Source organism: Leopardus geoffroyi, chromosome C3 (assembly GCF_018350155.1).
Source record: "Leopardus geoffroyi isolate Oge1 chromosome C3, O.geoffroyi_Oge1_pat1.0, whole genome shotgun sequence".
In the NCBI taxonomy this organism is placed as follows: Eukaryota; Metazoa; Chordata; class Mammalia; order Carnivora; family Felidae; genus Leopardus; species Leopardus geoffroyi.
Window position 1 is genome coordinate 93,009,765 of NC_059338.1, and position 20,714 is coordinate 93,030,478.

The 20,714-nt window shown below is 38.5% G+C and overlaps 1 protein-coding gene across 2 annotated transcripts in view; it reads left to right on the forward strand.

The window, feature by feature from the left end:
- The first annotated feature begins 6,582 nt into the window (after positions 1-6,582).
- The window catches only part of EIF3H (eukaryotic translation initiation factor 3 subunit H), a 101,219-nt gene continuing 87,087 nt past the window's right edge, over positions 6,583-20,714 (forward strand). Inside the window, exon 1 of one of the 2 annotated variants that reach the window (XM_045453861.1) lies at positions 6,583-6,791. In XM_045453861.1, coding sequence (XP_045309817.1) covers positions 6,660-6,791 — 132 coding nt within the window. In that variant the 5' untranslated portion in view covers positions 6,583-6,659. The remainder of the gene's footprint in view (positions 6,792-20,714) is intronic. The other variant, XM_045453859.1, reaches the window with a different exon arrangement.

Sequence of the window (20,714 nt, forward strand, 5' to 3'; positions counted from 1 at the left end):
ATAAAGTTAGTTAAATATGAAGAACCCCAACTGCTTGGGCAAGAAATACCAAGGAAATGTTAATGTCAACGTACTTGTCAATGAAAGCAAGCAAGCAGGATTTCTGTCTGTTGGCCCAGCTAGTACCAGTGAGCTCTCCCTCCAGGGTAAATGACAATAAAGAAACTGTCTCTTAGGAAAAAGTTTCAAGGGATTTCTGTTTGTCAAGGATATTTTTAAACCAGACAGTAATCAGGAAGTATCCACCATTGGTTATCAGATGGCCATAAAATTAGACTAGCAAATTTGCTTGCTATAATAAATAGTCTCTTTGAATGAAATCATACAGAGAACACATATTGCCATGTGAATTAAATTGAAAGGGATTTTTCAACTTTTAACCGTTAACAGATCTGAATAGTGCTCTACATTGGGATGTTACTATAAAATGTTTAATGATTGTAATGAAAGTGGTAAAACCAAAAACTGGTAGAGAGGAGGAAAAGTTAAAAAGTGGCAGCAATGTGCAAACTGTTTTAGTTTGATGTATAACAAACTGCCATTTGAAATTTAATTAAATCATAACTGAAAGTGGTAGAGAAGTTTGTACCGTACAGGGTCTTTCATTTTAACTTATCAAAGCATTTTAGATTAATGAATCCTTGTAAAATTACTCTAGGTAAACAAATATTATTACTGTTACTTAAAGGAGTTTAAAGATCAAAAATTACGTCAGATTATGGCATTAAAAGGATTTTCTAAAAACACGATTTATTTACATTAAACAAAATGCTGAAGACAACCATTTTGCTCATGCTTTGGTATATATTTTTAAGCAGCAGGAGGACTTCACAGCAGAAACTGAACTACTGGTGGCAAGAAATTAAACAGACTTTCAATAATGCAGTAGAATATTATTTCAAAGTCTCATATTTATAATTAAATCACATCAATACAAGGTATTAATTACATGATATACAAAGTAAAAGTCACTCTTAGAATCCGTGCAAATGTTTTCAATACTAGATCACTTTGTTTTAATATTAGTTGGTAATTCATAAATCAAAATACTGAGATGAGAAAGTCAAATGTTGTTTCTAAAATTATTATTCTAGCAAACATACAGAAAATGCCCACATGCTGGGTCTTATGTATAAATGAATATTATTTTCTTTTTATTGGCTCTCTCTTTACCCTTTCTATTGTTCCTTTCATAGTACTGAACAAATCACTTAGCTCTTCAAACAATAGGCTCACAGTTTCATTCCACATGTACACAGAAGGAAGCATATGATTTAAATTGATTCCAATAAGACTAAAGAGAAAGACGTTTTTGGGGGGGCGCCTGGTTGCCTCAGTCAGTTGAGTGTCCAACTTCGGCTCAGGTCATGATCTCAGGGTTGGTGAGTTTGAGCCCCACGTCAGGCTCTGTGCTAATAGCTCAGAGTGTAGAGCCTGTTTTGGATTCTGTGTCTCCCTCTCTCTCTGCTCCTCCCCTGCTCGTGCTCTGTCTCTCTCTCCCCAAAATATAAACATTAAAAAGAGAGAGAGAGAGAGAGAGAGAAATTTCTACCCCCTTGGTTGGGGAGAGGTTTTCTTTTTCTTGCAATAAACATTAAAAAAAATGAAGTGCATTGTGTCCATTGCTACTGGCAGCAGTTTTGAGTTTATAGGTAGCCAGTCTGTGGACACAACTAAAACATGTCAGAAGCCAGAGTCAAGAGAATCATAATGACATGGAACTGGAGACTCTATGCTACTTTATTTGGAATATGTACTCCCAACCTAGACATTTACTTACATGATAGAGTACATTTCCTTCTTGTTTAAAATAATTAAATTGTTTTTTGGTGTGTACTTGTTTTTTGTTACTTGCAGCCCCAAGTGACCTAACTGATGTTTATTTGTTAAATCCAGGCCCCCCAAAAATGTATTTTAAAAGAAAAATGACACGGGCACCTGACTGGCTCAGTTGGTGGAGCATGTGACTCTTGGTCTCAGATTTGTGAATTTGAGCCCCATGTTGGGTGTAGAGCTTACTTTAAAAAATAAATAAATAAAAGGACAAATGATAGCATTACCTGTATAATACCTTGCTTTAAAGAAATTTAAGATGTTCTGCATATGTTCTTATTTTATCCTGGACAACACCATGAAGAGGCTGGGATGTGGAAGTAACTGTTGCTATTAGCTGCTTTCAACATCTCCCAAAGGCATCTTCTCCACTCTAGTTAAATATTAAGCAAAGTGTTTTGTGTTTTAAGCCCGATGATTTTCTCTGGCCTAATGAATATTTGTGGACTTCTAAACAGTATACTAGCTTAATCCAGAACTTTAGTTTTTCCCTATTTATTTATAATATTTATGTGTTGTTTTTTATATAATATATAATATATATTTTTATATTATATACTTTATATAATATATAATACAAATATATTGTAATATTTATATTATAATATAAATATTGTAATATTTATATGTTGTTTTTTCTGGCTTTGCTTACATCTAATTTTTGTATTGTAGACCTGGCTTGTTAATTATAATGGCACCATATAGTCTCTTGTGGAGGGGTAGAAACTTCCCTTTCCTCCCATTTCTGTAGAATAGGGAGTTTCTGATCCCTTCCTCATGAGTGCCTTTGGAGGGTAGGCCCCTCTGTTTCTCTCCATTCTGTTACTTGTGACTCCTGAAAGAAGGAAGGGCTAATGTGATATTTTTGGAGATCTCATAACCATCACATAACCACATCTTCTTCCCAAGGGAAAAAAGATCTCTGTGCTTCTTTCCTAGAAAATAATGTATACAGAAGAGGTAAGAACATACATTCTTTACAGAATCCTTGGCTGAAAGCTTTGCCTGAAATTTTCCTTGCTTCTTTGTTTCTTATGGACACTAGAAGAGGACAACCCCTGAGCTGTGCATCATGAATATACAGTTACCTCTGAGAGGGGCAGTAAATAGAAAGATCAGATTACTTTCTACCCTCTTCCTTCACACCAAAGCTAGAACAAAAGCTAGGTTGGTCCTATAGAGGTTATCTGTGAGCCCTGAGCAGGCACAGACACAGAGCCCGCTCTCTGCCTATCTACTCCGTGACCAAGGGCACTGCTCAGCTCAGAACCCAAGACTTGTCAGATGATCAAAGGAAGCTTCTTTCCATAGAGGTCTGGAAGCAGGCACCAACTGAATAGGAATATATTTACATTTTAAAAAATGTTTTGGCTCCTCTGTATACCAAATAGGAATAAAGTGTCATTTAAAAAAATCCTTTGACTCATCTTTGGTGTCTTGACTGTCATTTCACACATTGAAAGGGATTTAAGAAAGCCTTTGCCAAGTGAGGGAAAGCAGCTCCAACACTGGCTGGTTCTGAGGCACGGACTGGTCACAGTCTGACATTCACTGGGCTGTGTTTTCCTAGTGGGTAGAATTACTATGCCACAAAGGCAGAACCAGTCAGACTGTTTATTTTTTCATTTTTTCATTCAGGTATGACAGGCTATTCTTTGCTTCCTGTCCCTAGGTGGTAGTCACCCATGGGCACAGTCCACAGCTTGCTTTGGAAGGCCCTCACCATCCTCTCTCTTTTTGCTTCTGACTAAATTTGAAATATTTCCAGCAAATATAGAAGTATGCTAAAAACTTTAGTTCCTTTGACAGAAAGAATGAAGAACGTATTGCTAGGGATACAGGGTAAATTTATTTTCTCTGGTAAATGAATAGCCACAATGACTTAATACTCACAATATCAAACTGCTTTTGGCAGGGTGTGGGCAGAAACACAACTTAATGATTGTGACCAACCTTCTTTGGGTGATCAGTACAGAATATCCTGTGTTCTGCTGCAATCTGTTATTTAATATTTTCTTCAGGCTTTAGGTTTATTTTGCTCTTATTTTTCTAGTATCTTGAGGAGGGAGCTTTCATTATTGATTTGAGATATTTCCTCTTTCAGAATGTTTGCATTTAGCTATAAACTTTTCTCTGAGCACTGAGGTAGCTGTGTCTCACAGATTTTGACATTTTACATTTTCGTATTCATTCAGTTCAATGTGTGTGTGTTTTTAAAGTTCCCTCAAGACTTCCTCTTTGATCCATGGGTTATTAGAAGCGTGTTGTTTAGTTTCCAAGTACTGTATTTGGAAAATTTTCTGTTACCTTTTTGTTTTGACTTCTAATTTGAATCCATTGTGGGTTGGAAAACATACTCTGTGTGATTTCAATTCTTTTAAATTTTTCAAGTTTTGTTCATGGTTCAGGATATGGTTTATATGTTCCATGGGCATTTGGAAAGAACAAAATGAATGTGTATTCTGTTGTTGGGTGGAATGTTTTATAAATGTTGATTAGATCCTGTTGATAGTATTGCTGAGTTCCTTTATATTCTAGCTAGTTTTCTCTCTAGTTTTTCCATCAATTGTTGAGAGAGGGGACTTGATGTCTCTAACTATGAGTGTGTATTTGTCTATTTGTCCTTTGAGTTCTAGGAATTTTTTTCTTTATGTAACCTCAGCTTTGTTGCTAGGGAATACACAATTAGAATTGCTATGTGTTATTGGTGATTGGCCATTTTATCATTATATGTCTTCTTCTGTCTCTGGTTATTTTCTTTGCTCCAAATTCTCCTTTATTTGATTTTAATATAGTCACTCCTGTTTTCTTTTGCTTAATGTTTGAGTGATATATTTTTTCCATCATTTTACTTTCAATATGCCTATATCATTATATTTGAAATGAGTTTCTTTTAGACAGTCTATAGTTGGGTGGACTGCGGTGGGTTTGTACTATATCAACTTAGCTAAGCTGGAATCATACTTTTTAGAATTCCCTTTTCTGTATAGTTCTGAGCTAGGGTTGGCTGCAGGGGTGTGAGGGAAACAGAGAAGTCAGAGATGACTCCAAGGCTTTTGGTCTAATCAACTGGAAGAATCGAGCTGTCGTTAAATCAGATGGGGAAGACCAAGGAGGGGAGGCAGTGTTTGGAGCTGTGGGAAGGTTAAGTTGCAGGTGCATGTTGAACATATAGTGGAGGTGTTGCATAGGCAGATGTGCATGCTGGTGTTGACTTCAGTTGAGAGATCTAGGGAAAAAAAATTTGGGAATCATCAGTTCTGCATAGACATCTATGGAATGAGTAAACATTTGAAAAATAAGCAATAGGCAAAGTTTGAAGCATAGAAAGAATGTCTTAAATTCCTTATATAAAATGATTTTTGACAGCTGTCAAGTATTGTTTTAAAGACTTGAGTTCTATGTTTCAGAGAACTATGTTATAGGTCAACATGATTTTTTTTTAAATTTTTTTTAACGTCTTTATTTATTTTTGAGACAGGGAGAGACAGAGCATGAACAGGGGAGGGTCAGACAGAGGGAGACACAGAATCTGAAACAGGCTTCAGGCTCTGAGCTGTCAGCACAGAGCCCAACACGGGGCTCGAACTCACGGACTGCGAGATCATGACCTGAGCTGAAGTCAGCCGCTTAACCGACTAAGCCACCCAGGCGCCCCTAGGTCAGCATGATTTTTAAGGAGTATGTTCTACATCATCCTGGAACTCTGTACATAAAAATAACTTATTTGTACATTACTCATGTAAATCCTGTATGATTTACATAGCAGCAAAGGGCTATCAGTTCTGATAATTCTGATCAAAGTTCCCATGTTTTAATTAATTTCTGCATAATCTAAGTGGTTAGAGACTATTATCTAAAATTACATAAGACAAATAGCAATACCAGCTTGCCACTAATTAACAGAATGACGTTGGACAAATCATGTCTCAGCTTCCAAGCACGTGTGATGGGACTTAGTACAGCTCTTCATAGTTTAGAAGATCGGGCGTGGGGATTAATAAAAATGAAAAGTGAGGGGCACCTGGGTGGCTCAGTCGGTTAGGCGTCCGACTTCAGCTCAGGTAATGATCTCGCGGTCTGTGAGTTCCAGCCCCGCATCGGGCTCTGTGCTGCCAGCTCAGAGCCTAGAGCCTGCTTCAGATTCTGTGTCTCCCTCGCTCTCTGCCCCTCACCTGCTCATGCTCTATCTCTCTCTGTCTCAAAAATAAATAAAAACAATGGGGCACCTGGGTGGCGCAGTCGGTTAAGCGTCCGACTTCAGCCAGGTCACGATCTCGCGGTCCGTGAGTTCGAGCCCCGCGTCGGGCTCTGGGCTGATGGCTCAGGGCCTGGAGCCTGTTTCCGATTCTGTGTCTCCCTCTCTCTCTGCCCCTCCCCCGTTCATGCTCTGTCTCTCTCTGTCCCAAAAATAAATAAACGTTGAAAAAAAAAATTAAAAAAAAAAATAAATAAAAACATTTAAAAAAAAAGAAAAATGATTAGGCGAGACGCTACATAAAATGTGAAATAAAATGCTGTTATGATCAACTTACTTGACTAATGGACACTGACTAAACATAAGGTGTAAAATATTCTAAAAAGTCTACTTCTGTCTTACAGCATTCAAAGAGAAAAAAAAAGCCTCAAACACATAGCGCACATGCGCAGAGGATTACTTCGGCGAAGGAGGTGAGGCTGCAAAAGGAAAAGGGAGGCGGAGCCCCACTCCAGTTTTTCCTCTCAGCTCCGCCCCTCGAGCCCCGGACTGTGCATGACGTCACGTAAAGCTCGTACTTCCGCTTCCGGTTACTCACGTTTCTCTTTTTTCCTGTCTGTCTGGAAAGATGGCGTCCCGCAAGGAAGGTACCGGCTCCGCCGCCGCTTCTTCCAGCTCCACCACCGGCCCGGCGGGGAAAGGCAAAAGCAAAGGCGGATCCGGAGATTCGGCCGTGAAACAAGTGCAGATAGATGGCTTGGTGAGTGGGGTTCCGTTTCCCCAGGCCCACGTGGGCAGCTCAGTTCTTAGTCGAGTCCTGCCCGACGTGCTGCTTGGCAGCCTCGCCACTGGGCCTGGTGAGACTGGGACAAGGTTTTCCCCTTGGACCTTTCTCTTTAGTCTTTACTTTTTGTTGGGAGGCGCGACAGCTTTCTCTGCCATCCATCGGGGGAGTTGAGGTCTGAGATAGGGAATAGAAACTAGGGGTGAGTGTGACAGATCTTTGAGGTCTTGTTTTGAGATGCTTGGATTTGGAGAAAGATTCTTCGGGGAGACAGATAGGTGAAGGAGGTGTCCAGAAGGATCTAGGAATCTAGGGCTTTTGGAAGATAAAGTAAACTCCATTGCTTCCCTGCTGGGACCTGACATCTGTAACTTGCTAAGTGGAGATTTACTTTGTAGACACTTCTGAGTTTGTGGCTCAGCGTTTACCTGAAACCATGCAGTGGGAATGAACATCTTTTGTGTTGGCGTCTCCTTTCTTCATCTGTGAATGTTGGAGTTCCTCAGGATTTGGGTTTAGGCATCATTCTATCAGGTCTATGCCTGAGATAGTGTAACAAAGTAGGTAATAGCACACTGCTGGAGCCAGACTGCTTGGGTTTGAGTCTTACCTCCAAAATTAGCTGAATAATATTGGCCAAGTTAACCTCTTTATACTTATTTTCCTCATTTTAGTTTTTTTGAGGATTAAAATTGGCTGAAAAATGTGTCAATAACTAGAACAGTCTCTGGGACATCGTAAGTTACCATTTCATCGTAGTTGTTTAATTATTATTACCTGTGTTACAAAAAGTTACAGTAGTAGACACTCCTTAAATTCCTTTCTTGTGGCTTTAAATATTCCTTGTATCCTGATTTATAATTTTTGCCAGACTTGGTTTTTGAATGCCACGCTGGAATACCTTACTGCCTGCTTGACATCGCTATTTGGCTATTTTATAGGCATCTCAAATTTAACTTGTCCAAAATAAGATTATTGCTATCTCCCGTTTCTTACCCTCTCCCCCTCCTTGGTCTTACCTCAGTCTCTCCCATATTAGTAAATGGGATTACCATCTACCCATTTGAACAAATCGGAAAACTTCGGCATTAACCTATATTTGTTCTCCCCCCAACCCCCAGCATTCAGTCTCAGCACGTCCTGTTGGTTCCATCTCCACAATATATCAAATTCATTTGCTTCTCATCTATATGCCATCAACCACATTCACCTGCAATAAAATACAGACTTCTTACCACATCCTTCAAGGTCCTGCTATTCTTGTGTCTTTCTCCAAGCTCCCCTCATTCTTTTTTCTAGGCTGCATTCACAGTGACATTTTGGTTCATTGTTTTCTCTTCCTGAAATACTTCGTCAAGTATTTCTTTTTACTTGGTGGCTTCTTTTGTTCCTTTCGGTTGTTGACTTAAATGCCCCGTTTTAAGAAAGGTCTTGCCTACCAACCCTATCAAATGTAGTTCCCTCCGCATCATCTTCCATCACACCACTCTGTTTCATAGCATTTTCCACTGCCTGTAACTGTCTTGTTCGCTTTCTTGTCTCCCCCACAGAAATGTAAGCTACTGAGGGCAGGCTAGGGACTGTGTTTATGTGGTATATTCTCAATACAGAACCTTTTAACCAACATAGACAGGATGAATGAATGAATACAATATTTCATTTTATTCTTACACTATTCCTAGTTCATGTTCTGATACCCTTTACAGATTATTTTAGTGGCATCTCGAGTTGTTCTCCTAGTCCTCTTCAGTCCATCTTTCGTACTTTCATTAAAACATTCACTTAATGTGAACGTTTAGATCTTGTTAGCTTCCTTCCTGAAATGTATTCAGTGATGTTGCCCTTGCTTTGTGTTCAGGTTAATTTTCCAAGCCTCTTAGTAAGTGTACATTCCAGCCACACAGGACTATGATTGACCTCATGTTTAATCACATTTGTTCTTGGCATTTTGTTAATGGACAAGACCAGTTTTTCTTCTTGTATTGAACCCTTCCTTCCCTTCCTTTGCTCCTGTTTCATCAAATCTTCTGTATCTTTAATATTACCTTCCCCTTAACATGTAAATGTTGTCAGGACTCTCCTGTATTAAAATGCTCAGTTCTGTCTCTTTTTCATTTAACAGTCTGCGCTCCATTCTTAGTCCCCACTTTTTTCCCTCTTGAAGTCAGTGGTTAAAGAATTGTCTATAGTTGTATTTTTCCATTTTTGCTTCAACTCACTGTTGTTAGAATCTCTACTACTACTAATTCCCTGATTCAGTTTTCAGACAAATCATTGATAGCATTAGCAAAGAACTATAAAAAATATCAAAATATATCATACGTGAGGGGCGCCTGGGTGGCGCAGTCGGTTAAGCGTCCGACTTCAGCCAGGTCACGATCTCGCGGTCCGTGAGTTCGAGCCCCGCGTGGGGCTCTGGGCTGATGGCTCAGAGCCTGGAGCCTGTTTCCGATTCTGTGTCTCCCTCTCTCTCTGCCCCTCCCCCGTTCATGCTCTGTCTCTCTCTGTCCCAAAAATAAATAAACGTTGAAAAAAATATATATATCATACGTGAAAAATAGTGCTTATAATACACAATTTAAATAATCACAAAATAAACATCCAGTTACCTGCCATTCATTTTTTTTTTTTTTTTCAACGTTTATTTATTTTTGGGACAGAGAGAGACAGAGCATGAACGGGGGAGGGGCAGAGAGAGAGGGAGACACAGAATCGGAAACAGGCTCCAGGCTCTGAGCCATCAGCCCAGAGCCCCACGCGGGGCTCGAACTCACGGACCGCGAGATCGTGACCTGGCTGAAGTCGGACGCTTAACCGACTGCGCCACCCAGGCGCCCCAAGTTACCTGCCATTCAATGTGAGAAATAGGACATTACGAAAATCCTTGAAGCCTATTCCCTTATTTCATCCTTTCCTCCCATCCCTTCTTTGCATCCTGTAATCACTATTGCGAACTTTGTTTCAGTGATTGTGTTTTCTTTATAGCTTCACCATAGAGTATTCCTAAATAATCTGTTTAGTTTTGCCTGTGTATATTAATAAAATGAATGAAATATGAATTAAATCATAGTACATGGTCTCCCATGTCCTGAGTCATATATATGTATATCTCACATTGTTTTTGAGATTAGTCCATTCTAGACTAAGTGACAGTAATTCATTTCCATTACTATAGAGCATCTCATTGTATGAATGTGATGTAATTGTCCTCATCTGACTGATAATGGACAGTTATAGATGGCTTATTTTCCTTGTGTGAAATGGTATCTTTCAAGAATCTTTAATCATCCGTTCCATTAGACTTGTCAATTTGACTTTTACTGTACCCTGCACAGAGTTGGTGCTAAGTGAATCCTTCGGGAATGGAAGAGTGGATTTTTATTGCAGTCAGGTGATCTCATTGTTCCTAGAAAATATCAAACTAATTGTTCCTGTTGAACTTTTCCTGTAAAAGCTACCTTGTTCCCCCAGACCAGTTTGAATCTTTCCATGGGCCAGCAAGACCAGTGGAATTGGGCTTACCTGGTACCTTGTTAGAAATGCAGAAATACAGTATTTCAGAATCTCAGGGCCCCTTCTTGATCTACTGTATAGAATCTTAATGTTTGAAAAGTATTGTTCTGGTTCACATTGATCTCTTCCTTTATCTGAACTTTCTATGACAGTTTGTATCTCTCATCCTGGCACGTGAGCATAGACCGTTAATTGATAGTTTATTGTTTATTTTTCCTTTCTCACTGAGATGATCATTTGAAGGTAAAATTGTAAAATACTTGTACTTTTCATAGTTCTGGTGCTTAAAAGTGATTACCGCTGAAATTTACTTCCTTTCAAATTTTGTTTTTCTGTTTTATGCAGAAAGTTACCTTATTTAAAGTTGTTGGCTACCTCATGTCTCTTTTATTGGAAGTAAGGTAGAGGATGTTACTAGTAAATGAAAAAGTAAGAATTCTGTATCCTTTGTCATTCAGGTGTCAGCTCAGATATTACCTCACAGGTACTTTCTGACTACTCTAAAGAGGCTACATCAGTTCATTGACCCTTTTATCTGACTTTTAGGCCCTTGTTACTGTTGAAAGTCTCTTATTTATTTGTTGCTTGTTTGTCTTCTCACACTAAAAAAATACACTAAAATACCAACTTCTGGAGAGCAGGACCAATGTCAGGCTTATTCACTGCAGTATTTACAAGTAGGTCTAGAACAGTGACCGACCCATAGAAAGCACTCAGATATTGTGAGTGAATTAATACAGTTCTGTGGTACAAGAAATTTTCTTGAAAATGAATCATGAGGAAACTGGGTCAGTAAATGCTTTGTAGAGATTAATGGTGTGTTGGTGAGAAACACGGGAGTGAGACCAGTGAACTTTATAAACTTGCCCATATTTCTTCCTCTTTTTAAGCATCAGTGTCTTACCTATAAGAAAAATCTCTAATGTTTTTTGAGCACCTGCTATTTACAAGACCCTGCGAAGGAAGGTTTGGTGAGACTATGTCTGATTCTCACAACAGCTTTAAGGGTTGATGTTATCTGCCTTACTTACCTGGTGGTGATTCAGATCTAATGAGAAAATGTTGGTGGAAGTGCTATGTGAACTGAAATGAATAATTCAAATTTGTAAAGGGCTTGTACTGTGCTATGACATGTATGTCTGTACGTTGTGTGTGTGTGTGGGAGACTACATGAAGTTATAAAGACTAGATAAAAGTTTGTTAAACTATGAAATGGAAGCTCTTGTCTAAAGTCCATGGCTCAAGTAAAACACAGTTTGGCCCCCCAAAAATTGTGTGGCTCTTGGCTGCTTCTTTCAGTTTTCTGACTTCAGTAAAGAATAAATAAGTTGCTTTTTATGTATATTTCAGCCAGATAACTTGAAAGTCTTTCAAGCACCAAAACGTTTACATTTTAGACATTTTAATTATAAATCTTTTTGCAGTATATTACGTAAATTTCTGCCTCTTTAGTCAGAATAGTGAATGTGGCTTGTATCACTTAGCCATGTTTTGATGACTTAGTAGTATCATTAAAAACATAATTTATTGCCCCATACTGGACAGTAGTCCTCCAGAATCCCTATGGATGTTCACATGTGTTTATTTCTGTAATGTCCCCTGTTTTTGAATTTAGGTGCCTTGAGTAATTTATCTTTCTAATTGGCTGCATTTTTTTTTTTTTTGCTTTTGTTTTTGTTGTTAAACTTGTATGGTTTTTACCCTTTTTATTTCCAGCTTCTCATTTGCTACAATGGAAAATCAGATAAGCAGTCTTGTTAGCATTATTTAAAAAAAATTTTTTTTTTAACGTTTATTCATTTTTGAGAGACAGAGAGAGACAGAGCATGAGCGCGAAAGAGGCAGAGAAAGGGAGACACAGAATCGGAAACAGGCTCCAGGCTCTGAGCTGTCAGCACAGAGCCTGATGCGGGGCTCAAACTCACGAACTGTGAGATCCTGACTTGAGCTGAATTTAGACACTCAACCCACTGAGCCCCCCAGGTGCCCCAGCATTATTTTTAAAGTGAGACCAAACACACACTCTGAATGAGATTAAATTAAGTGTGCAGTCTGACATTTTGACCACTTAGTTGTATTTTTACTTTGGCAAGTAAGGTGTTCCTAATCAAAAGCAATAGCTTTTTATAGTAGATAAACAATTTGACATACATTATTATATTTTAGGAACTCCAGGAGCTGATAGAACAAGGATTAGCTGGATTATACATATGATTTGGTCACTCATAGAAACTGAGTGGCTTTTCTTTTTTTTTTTTTAATTTTTTTTTTTTCAACGTTTATTTATTTTTGGGACAGAGAGAGACAGAGCATGAACGGGGGAGGGGCAGAGAGAGAGGGAGACACAGAATCGGAAACAGGCTCCAGGCTCCGAGCCATCAGCCCAGAGCCTGACACGGGGCTCGAACTCACGGACCGCGAGATCGTGACCTGGCTGAAGTCGGACGCTTAACCGACTGCGCCACCCAGGCGCCCCCTGAGTGGCTTTTCAAGAGCATACAGTGAATTTATTCTAGAGCTTGGACCCATATCACAAATTGGCATCTTTGATGCATTTTGCTTTCCGTTATTACAACTACTTCATACGTTGTAAGGACTCAGTAGATGTTTGCTCTTATGTGCCAGGTACTATTTAAAGTACTTTATATTACGGCATTGAAGCCCTGTAACAACTCTGATTTGGGAACCATTATTATCCCTGTTTTACAAATGAGGAAGCTCATATACATATAGATTATGTGACTTGATGAATGTCAGGATAAGGGGAAATAGAAATACAGTGTTCACAATATAATGAATCTAGTGTTCCTGCTCAAGCATCAGGAAGTGTATTTTCTAAAACTTGGGTCTCTTACAGACTTAAAACTTTAAAATGCACAAGAAAGCTAATATATTGGAATCTTTAGATTTAATAATCTGTCTTATATATATATACATTTTTAATGTTTACTTTTGAAAGAAAGAGAGACAGAGCATGAGCAGGGGAGGGGCGGAGAGAGAGAGAGAGAGGGAGACACACAATCTAAAGCAGGCTCCAGGCTCTGAGCTGTCAGCACAGAGCCCGACATGGGGCTCGAACCGACAAACCGTGAGATCATGACCTGAGCCGAAGTCAAAACGCTTAACCGGCTGAGCCACCCAGGTGCCCCAATAATCTGTCATATTTGAGGAGATAATTTGTAGCTAAAAGAAGTCAACTTAGTAAATATTCTTGTTTGGAAAAAGGCAGTCTTTAGCCAACCAGTCACACAAACTTAAGACATTGGGGAATCAACACTGAAGAAAACAGGAGGAATGTTAAAGAGAATTGAGAGGAGTGTTGGTAGGTATTCCTAAGTAAGGTAGTTTACTTTCCTTAGGGTAGGCAGATCTAAGCCTGACTTCTCAGGATGCTTTTAAGATTTAGATAATCTTGCAGACATCCTGGACTTTTGTTCCTTTCCCTTCAGGTCCCAGGGCTTATTGAAATCCATGTTCTTGGGGCGCCTGGGTGGCGCAGTCGGTTAAGCGTCCGACTTCAGCCAGGTCACGATCTCGCGGTCCGTGAGTTCGAGCCCCGCGTCGGGCTCTGGGCTGATGGCTCAGAGCCTGGAGCCTGTTTCCGATTCTGTGTCTCCCTCTCTCTCTGCCCCTCCCCCGTTCATGCTCTCTCTCTGTCCCAAAAATAAATAAACGTTGAAAAAAAAAAAAAAAAAAGAAATCCATGTTCTTTTTGAAAAAACTTTCTGACCATGATTTCTTAGCTTATGGCGTATACATTAGTGATAACAAGCTGTATTAATGTTGTTTCTTGTAGCTGCCTTGGGATAGTTTAAGGAGCCCAGCTTACATGGTATTTCTCATGGAGGTGATCCATGAGATCGCCTGATTTAATAACTGATTTAATAAATGAGCATCTCTGGGCCTTAATTTCTTCTTTAATATGAGGATAACACATGGCCTTCTTACTGTAATAAATAGCAGCTTTATATATATAATTTCCTATTGATGTTTAATTATTGCTAGTGACAGTTTTTGTAGTTGGTATTGATTTAAATAGTGGGATTCCAAACTCCATGTGTTACCAAGTAATGGAAGATAACAAAAGATTTTAACTTCAGTTGTAGCATATCTGGCCCAGATGAGATGGCATATGTTAACTCTTCAAATGCCTGTTTTGACATTAAAAGGCTGTGGGTGCACAATATTTACTGGTTTTTCATCTTTTGTTTTCTTGTCACCTTTGGCTCCAGCTAGCCCCTATATAATTATAAATTCTGATCTTCAGCTTAATATCCGAGGTTTCAAGAGCTTTGCTGAGCAACACCAGGTATTTTAAGTCTCGGCAACATTTTTCTGGGCTTTTAGCTCAGTCCTAGTCTTCATACTGGGGAGACAAGCCTCTACAAAGCATTAGGCTTTGGTGAGGGTCTTTGTTACTCTTATTTTGTGGTCAGATATTCTCACCTGTACTTTACCAAGTCTACCTTAGTTTCTTAAGATGAAAGCTTCTGACTTCAGCACTTAACATGAAAACTTGGTGGTATTTGCTTTTCTCTTGGACATTAGTTCATAAATGTTTTTTGTAAAATATTTAAATTATGGTACTTGGATATTATTTCCTTGGGCAAGATATAAGAAAATATACTTAAAGAGAAAATAGCCCTAGTTGTTCCCATAAAGGACTGTTATACTGTAAAATGGTTATATCCCGTAAAGATTAGATTTAATAGGAAAAGTAGAGTGTAATGTACATCTCCATCTACCTGGTGACAAACTGTATTTGTTTCAATAAAACTGAAAGGGCTGAAATGGAGACTGGCTTATGCCAGAGTAGTACCCTGTATTTTTGTTACCGTTGGTACCAAGCCCAAAAATAGAAGAGAAAAAATTGATTCAGTAAAGTAGTGGTAATTCAGTATTAACTTAGTCAAAATATAAAACTTTTACTGTTTGAGTCTGAATAGCCACTGTATTTTGGCATAAAATTTTATTTTTTACCCCAAATAGTACCTAAACATCACAGGTATTCATTGTGTCCTGATGATAAATAAGAAATTTTTTTTCTCAGTACCTTCTATACTTCTATCCTTGTCCCCAACTAGCTTCATTTGATGTAAGTAGAAAATGTTTGTTTATCTATGGGACAATAGTAATGTGCTAAACTATGATTATTTTAACCAAAAACTGTATATATTCGTTGTAAGGGAAGTTTGGAGAAATTACACACAAAGAAAACCCAGAAAGAAAATTACTCAGTTTATAAGCTCATAATATGAGTATAGGTAGCACTGTTAGGATTTTGGGGTTTACTTTTCTAGTGTTTTTCCTGTGCTTTAATAAATACCTAGAGCTGAAGTTAATGGCTTGAAGGTTATGCATGATTTTAAAGCATGTTGCCAAATTATTCCAGAATAGTTGTATAGTACAGTTTCTTTTCCCATGTACAGAGTATTGGAGTGCTGCTTCTTGGCACTGTTACTAATGGAAAGTTAAGAGTTTTACAGATCTTAGTCTTTATTTTTAAAATTAAGTGTGCAAATTAAGTGTGCATGTTAGTATGCTAACATACTTGTTACAATGATTCAAGTCAATAAAATACTTCCTGTTGTCTGTTAGTGCCATCACCATCTGCCCAAGTCACCCAGGCTTCTGGTATCATCTTTGATTGCTCTGTAGGCTTTCCCTTGGATTCTCTTAAGATCACTCACTTACATAGTGAGTCTGTAACTGTGTTGTCTGCACTATTCATTTCTCACTTTCCTTTCTGAATTACTGCAAAACTCTCATGTGACAGGTCTTACAGAATCTATTTTGTACTTGGCCATCACACACAATGGTGCTGAGTAGGTAAAGGATAGTAATGCAAAAACCCTTTGGAAAATCCCCATTACAAAATAAAATCCAAGTTGATAGCCTGACTATGAAGATCTTCTTTACCTTTTGTTGTTAGCCTCCAAATGAGGGCTTGTAGTACTGTTTTCAAATTTGGTTTAAGAGTAGCCTTTAAAACAGTTAAAACCAAAATCTTTTCTTTTTGGATAGAAGAAAACCCCTGTTTTATATTTTGTGCAGAAATGCATAATCTTCAGTTCAGTTCTGAGAGACCTCTTGAGAAAGAAGGTGAATAATCACCTTCTCCTGGTATCACTGTGGTGTATTTTTTATACTGGAAAACTGAAGTCCTTTTAATATATTAAGCGTATTTAATTAAACAGCCATTTGGGTGCATATGGTATACAAATTAAAAGACAAAAAGAGTATGTAGTAAAAGAAGCTCTCACTTTTCATTCCTGTCTTCAACCACCCTCTTCGCAGAGGCAGTCACAGTTACTCTTTTTAGTGTTTCCTTCTCAACTTATTTTAGCCAGCACTGCCTCCTGTTAAGGAAGCAGAAATAAATAATAATCCAGGTGCCCCTAGATCACTTAAAGGCCTTCTAATTTTTTTTTTTTAATATTTTTTTTCAACATTTCTTTATTTTTTGGGACAGAGAGAGACAGAGCATGAACGGGGGAGGGGCAGAGAGAGAGACACAGAATCGGAAACAGGCTCCAGGCTCCGAGCCATCAGCCCAGAGCCTGACGCGGGGCTCGAACTCACGGACTGCGAGATCGTGACCTGGCTGAAGTCGGACGCTTAACCGACTGCGCCACCCAGGCGCCCCCAAAGGCCTTCTAATTAAACTGTGGTTCCTGCTCCCCAGGATAACAAACGTAAATGTGTTAGGAAGTAGAGAACAGTTTTGAAATTTTTTGGTTTGTTTTGTATGTGAGAGGACATAAATTTATTCCAGCTTAGCTTTTTTATCACTCATTTTACTTTGGAAAAACTCCTTTCCAGCTACACGTGGGAAAATTTGCAGATCGGTTATGTATATTGAGTTGGTAAAGTATAAACTTAATGTTAAAAATAAAACCTCATCATTTAACATTTAATTGCGATTATACTTTTGTATGTTTGATTACATCATTGTACTTTTCTCATGAGTAATTTTTGTGAGGAGAGCAGTGTTACTCTGCTAAAATTCTTGAGACTGCTTTGCCCTTCTCTCCCTTTTCCCAAGTTATTAAATGATTTAACTTCAAAACTGTGGACCATCGATGAACATTAGATCCAAGAGAATAATAATGAAGTATGCTCTTTCAACTGAAATATTATAGAGGTGATATTGATTAAGTGTTTTGGAGCATTGCAACTAATCCCATATATATCAGGAACAAAAAAAAAATTTTTTTTTTTTTTTTTTTTTACTATTGAAGTTACTTAAATTTCTTTCACATCAAAACTGAACAGTAGTGATTTAAATCCTATTTATTATTTGACTCAGCCAGTTATGAAATGGAACCCCTATCCCACTTGAGCCATAAAATGTGTTAAATTTAAGACTAATGCTGCTTTCTGCTTTTTGAATTTACATTTTGGCAGTAACTACCTTCTTTGTTCAGTGTTAGAAAAAAATGATCTAGGCTTAACCAAATAAGAAAACTGCCAAGTTCACAGGTCAGTCAGTGAAAGAAGCCAGAATTAAATGAAAGTCTAGTTATTGACTTTACAGAATATGCTAAGGGGAGATTCTGTGGCATTACAGTTTCTTTGAGACTAAAATTCTTCTATGGTACTAGCTGTTCTTTGACAGTGATTGATGTGAGAAATTCAGGCTGTGGACCTTACCTCCCAGAATCTACAAAACTGGAATAAAGCCAGCCTAGGAATGCCTGACCTCTTCTCCAAATGGCCAGCAACTGGTGCAGTTGGGCCTTGCCTTTCTATTTCAGACCTAAGAAACTCTTATGGAGGGGATCTAGTCCTTACTTTTAGCAGGATAGTGATTTTTTTTTAATTAAAAAAAAAATTTTAATGTTTATTATTTATTGAGAGTGAGAGAGAAAGTGTGCATGGGGGGAGGGGCAGAGAGGGTGAGACACTGAATCCAAAGCAAGTTCCAGGCTCTGAGCTGTCAGCACAGAGCCCATGCGGTGCTTGAACCCACAAGTGGTAAGGTCATGGCCGGAGCCCAAGTTTGTTGCTTAACTGACTGAGCCACCCAGGCGCCCCACGGATAATGATGTTTTTAAGGGAACCTCTGTACATACATAAACACATGCATGCACCGTTTCTTTTTTTTTTAATTTTTTTAAATGTTTTTATTTATTTTTGAGACAGAGACAGAGCTTGAGCAGAGAAGGGGCAGAGAGAGAGGGAGACACAGAATCTGAAGCAGCCTCCAGGCTCTGAGCTGTCAGCACAGAGCCTGAAGCGGGGCTCGAACTCACACACTGCGAGAACAAGACCTGAGCCGAAGTCGGACGCTCAACCAGCTGAGCCACCCAGGCGCCCCAACATGCACCGCTGTTTCAAAGAAGTCAATTTACTCTTACCTTCGCCTTTATAAAGCAGATTTCAAAAAATCTTCTTTTGAAACCTTGTGGTATATACAGATAGCTCTAGATCAAGATGACTGATAAGTCAACAGAATTGGAACTTTGTTGTCAGGTAGTTGATTTTTAATGAGCTATATTTACATCTTACTAGACTGAAAGAAGATCTCAGGAATAAACTGAACAGTCTGGGGAAACCAGTGTCAGTGCCATGAAGATACCTTGCATGTTCTAGTCACTAAATATTTGTTGGATAGGTGGATGGATGAGTGAATGGGTTAGGTGAAATGTTTATTATAGTAATTGAAGCAGTAGCTAACAAAAGTTTTACCGAGAATTTGCTAGGCCTGTGGGCTGGGTACTTTGGGTGTATTGTTTTTTAATCCTTGCAGCAGTGCTGTGAGATGGGCACTGACTGACTGACTTATCTCCCCAGGAGGTAGGTGATCCTATCTAGTTAACTTGCCTAAGGCCACAGAGCTGGCACTCAAACTTTGAGTTCTAGTGCCCCAGCCTCTCAACTGTGCTATATAATTTTTCTGTTTGTACAGACCAGAGGTTCACATTTGTGTATACATTGATAAGAATTAATTTTTCAGCTTTTACTAAAGTTTTCTCTCTCACTTGAACATTTTTTTTTGAAAGAAATAAAGGTTAGTTTTAGAGTTACTTTGTACAACAAATGGAAGACAGCAAATCAAGTGTGAATGTCGGGGCTTCAGCTGGGCACAGTCTCTGGATAATTTACTTTCTTTTGTCTTATAGAGCTTACGATTGAAAGTGGGCTCCTGCTGCTGAAATAGATTTGTTTTTACCCCTGTTAGAAATATATTGTTCAGAGTGGAATCAGAACTGAGAGAATAGTGGTTTGACGCCATCTAAGGGGTATGCCTGTTCTCTCCTATAGAAGCAGCATGGAGTGGTAGAGAAACTATGGGTTTGATAGCCACACAGTTTGGAGTTCCCATCTGTTGGAATACTGTCATATTTTGAGAGACTTCATATCAGTGACATAAATTAAGAAGTGTCTGGTTATAAAGTCTGAATTTCCAGCTTCTGGAGTTAGGAGGAAATGGTCTATCTGCCTAATGTTAACCTCCTCTGTAAACCCAGTGCTACCTAAAGTAAGGGTATGGTTTGTGAACTGTTTGTGGTTTGTGTGAGATAAGCACAGGATTGGGATTGTTTCGAAACTTGTATCGCAGCATGATGTTGCTGTGATAGCCAGAGTATGATCCTTGGCTTGTATTTTCTGTGTCTTTCTTTAAAATGTCACTTTCCTTACAAGTTTTATTTTTTTACTACAGTATTGGTCTGTGAGGGACTGGAGGAAAATGAGTTCTTCACCACCGATTGCCTGAGAAGCCCTGTTACAAACGATTTGCATACCTATTTTATTTAGCTAATAGCATCTTCCTATAACCAGAGTCTAATTTATTTAATAGTACTGAAGCTAAAATACTACTGTGATTATTAAATACCACTAGCTGTTTAAAAAGATGAACTAGTGGATTTAGTGTTTTCTTATTCTAGGTACACATAATAGAGTTTGCAACCTGTGAACATTCCTTATGAACTTAACTTTATAAAGGAAGGTTAAACATGATGGTATAGTTCTAACAATTTAAAACTCCTTATGTCCCTAATTCTAACTGAACTTTAAACAGATCCTTTTGATGTCTACTCCAGGGACAGTGGGAAACATGCTGCTTTTCTTGGTGAAGCTTTATTGCTATTTGCTCAAAGTTTGAATTGATAGTTTGCTGATTTGTAATTGGTTTACATTAGGCTTCTCTTAAACAGATCTGCTTGTTGAAAACCAGTCTGTATATCCAGAAGTTACTTCTTCCACCTTGATGATGTGTGTATATGCATATTGTCCAGTCATTTGTGTATATGAGTGCAATGGCATCTGTGAATAGAGTTGAAGTGTAACCATATCAGCAAGAGATTAGAATTTAAAGTCAGCAGGTGCTCAGGCTTTACAGTGTGTATTTTTTCATCTTCTCCTTTCAAAGCCACTTAT